This window comes from Zea mays, chromosome 7 (assembly GCF_902167145.1).
Source record: "Zea mays cultivar B73 chromosome 7, Zm-B73-REFERENCE-NAM-5.0, whole genome shotgun sequence".
NCBI lineage: Eukaryota > Viridiplantae > Streptophyta > Magnoliopsida > Poales > Poaceae > Zea > Zea mays.
This window is the reverse complement of record NC_050102.1, coordinates 19,150,907-19,152,973: the sequence shown is the minus strand read 5'-3', so window position 1 is coordinate 19,152,973 and position 2,067 is coordinate 19,150,907. Positions and strand designations below refer to the sequence as shown.

The 2,067-nt window shown below is 57.2% G+C and overlaps 1 protein-coding gene across 2 annotated transcripts; it reads left to right on the top strand.

The window, feature by feature from the left end:
- The first annotated feature begins 323 nt into the window (after positions 1–323).
- On the top strand, positions 324–1,835 carry LOC100193194 (putative thaumatin domain family protein). 2 transcript variants are annotated; one of them, XM_008652654.4, is made up of 2 exons: positions 324–1,223; positions 1,312–1,835. In XM_008652654.4, the coding sequence occupies exons 1-2, from the start codon at positions 478–480 to the stop codon at positions 1,451–1,453; spliced, it is 888 nt and encodes a 295-aa protein (XP_008650876.1). In that variant the 5' UTR covers positions 324–477; the 3' UTR covers positions 1,454–1,835. The 2 variants fall into 2 exon arrangements, with proteins under 2 accessions (XP_008650876.1, NP_001131821.2); NM_001138349.2 differs by having other exon boundaries at positions 417–1,634.
- Positions 1,836–2,067: the final 232 nt, after the last annotated feature.

Sequence of the window (2,067 nt, the reverse complement as noted above, 5' to 3'; positions counted from 1 at the left end):
AAAAAAATATTTGAACCATGGTTGTTGACCACAAATACACATTGACACCAAAGAACATGTATGTCGTTATGTCCCAGACACGGCTTAGAGATGCCCCACCCACCTGTCCGGCGCAGTCCAGGAGAAAGAACACGTGCATGCAGTTCAAAAAGGCCCACCCTGCCCCTGCTGTCCGTAAGTCCGTTCTCCTCTGCTAGAATCTGAGGCATATGTTATATGTATGGTATGGTAACAAGAATCCGAGGAAGGGTGGTACGAGGGAGATGGAATGAACAGGCTGTGCAATGCAAGCAACGGCGGCGATGCCCAACCTCCCCGTCCGTCTCACGTATTCCTTCTCGCCATGCATGGACATGGAGCTAGTATTCATCATTCATAAATCCGCATACCGTCCCTAACCGGCCATTGAAGGCCCTCTAACGTCTGGTTTTGCGGAGGATTATTATTGGGACAAGCTAAGGGCCCGCCGGCAGCAGCATGAACAGACCAAGATGCGCTCCTGGCCTTGCTGCGCTCGCTGTGGCGTCGTCTTTCCTCTGCTTCCTCTCGCCACCCGGCGCTGAGTCAGCGGGAGTGTTCACCATCATCAACCGGTGCAAGACGACCATCTGGCCGGCGGCGACGCCGGGCGACAGCTTCGGCGGCGGCGGGTTCGCGCTGCGGCCGGGGCAGTCGGCGGTGTTCAAGGCGCCGGCGGGGGGCTGGTCGGGGCGCATCTGGGGGCGGACGGGGTGCAGCTTCGACGCGTCCGGGAACGGGACGTGCGCCACGGGGTCGTGCGGCACGTCGCTGCGGTGCGGCGCGTCCGGGGCGACCCCCGTGAGCCTGGCCGAGTTCACGCTGGCCTCCGACCGCGACTTCTACGACGTGAGCCTCGTGGACGGGTTCAACCTGCCCGTGACGGTGCGCCCCGTGAACGGGCGCGGCGGCAACTGCTCCGCGGCGGGATGCGACGGCGACCTGCGCCAGACGTGCCCGCCGGAGCTGGCCGTGCGCGCCGGGGACGCCGTGGTGGCGTGCCGCAGCGCGTGCGACGTGTTCGACACCGACCAGTACTGCTGCCGCGGCAAGTTCGGCAGCCAGCCCACGTGCCCGCCCACGCCCTACTCCAAGCGGTTCAAGGACGCCTGCCCCACCGCCTACAGCTACGCCTACGACGACGCCAGCAGCCTCTTCACGTGCTCCGGCGCCGACTACATCATCACCTTCTGCGCCAGCAGCAGGTACGCTCGGTAGACGATGTCGCCACTCGCCACTATATATATTGTGCTCCGGCCTCCGGCCCTCCTCCAAACTCTACGAATGTTTCAGGAAGCAACAGGCGTGCTCGTACCACAACAACCGGCTGGTCTGCAGCGACGCCAGCCGCCGGTCTTGGCCGACGATCACGTCCAAGCTCCTCCTGCTTCTGCTGCCGCCCATCATCTTCTCCGCGCTGCAGTTTCCAGTCTGACGACGATGCTCCAAGAGAACAAAACCGACCTGCTGATATTCTCGATCGTTTTCTTGTAAATTACGTACACGATTACTGGTGATCATATGCCCTAACTGTATGTGTATACTCTTTTCGGACACCATAAGTAGTGATTGTGGTGAATTATTAGGCTTGCAAGTTGCAAGTACTAATTACACATATACGAATACTAGGTGCAGGTGTGCACCGTTGGGTGGTTCGTTCTTCATTTTCTCTGCTTACTTGAGCACAGAAAGACAAGGTTAGCAAGACGTTGGGAACGAATCAACGAGGTAGTCAATGTGTTTGGTTGTAATGACAGGATGGAACGGGATAGAATGATCTTTCAAATAAGGTTATTTGGTTCAGAGTTAAGGATTGAGACAGGAGTATCTCAATATTATCCCCAGTTATTCTTTAAAATTAAATAGACGAGAGAGTACGTTAAAGGACGTCCCTATCGTATCTGTCCCGCAACCAAACAAACCTAAACCTAAGAGAATAAACCTGACAACGTGGTACGTGAAGGTTTCCGCATGCCTGGGCTCGGCTGCTGAGCACAGCCGCCTGTTCCCGAAGAAGGCGGGTCTTGGGCCACAAGCTATATGGGCTGT

Coding starts and splice junctions, on each gene's coding strand:
- LOC100193194 (XM_008652654.4), top strand. CDS start 478: ATGAACAGACCAAGATGCGCTCCTGGCCTTGCTGCGCTCGCTGTGGCG. Junction 1,224..1,311: donor ACCTTCTGCGCCAGCAGCAG/GTACGCTCGGTA, acceptor CGAATGTTTCAG/GAAGCAACAGGCGTGCTCGT.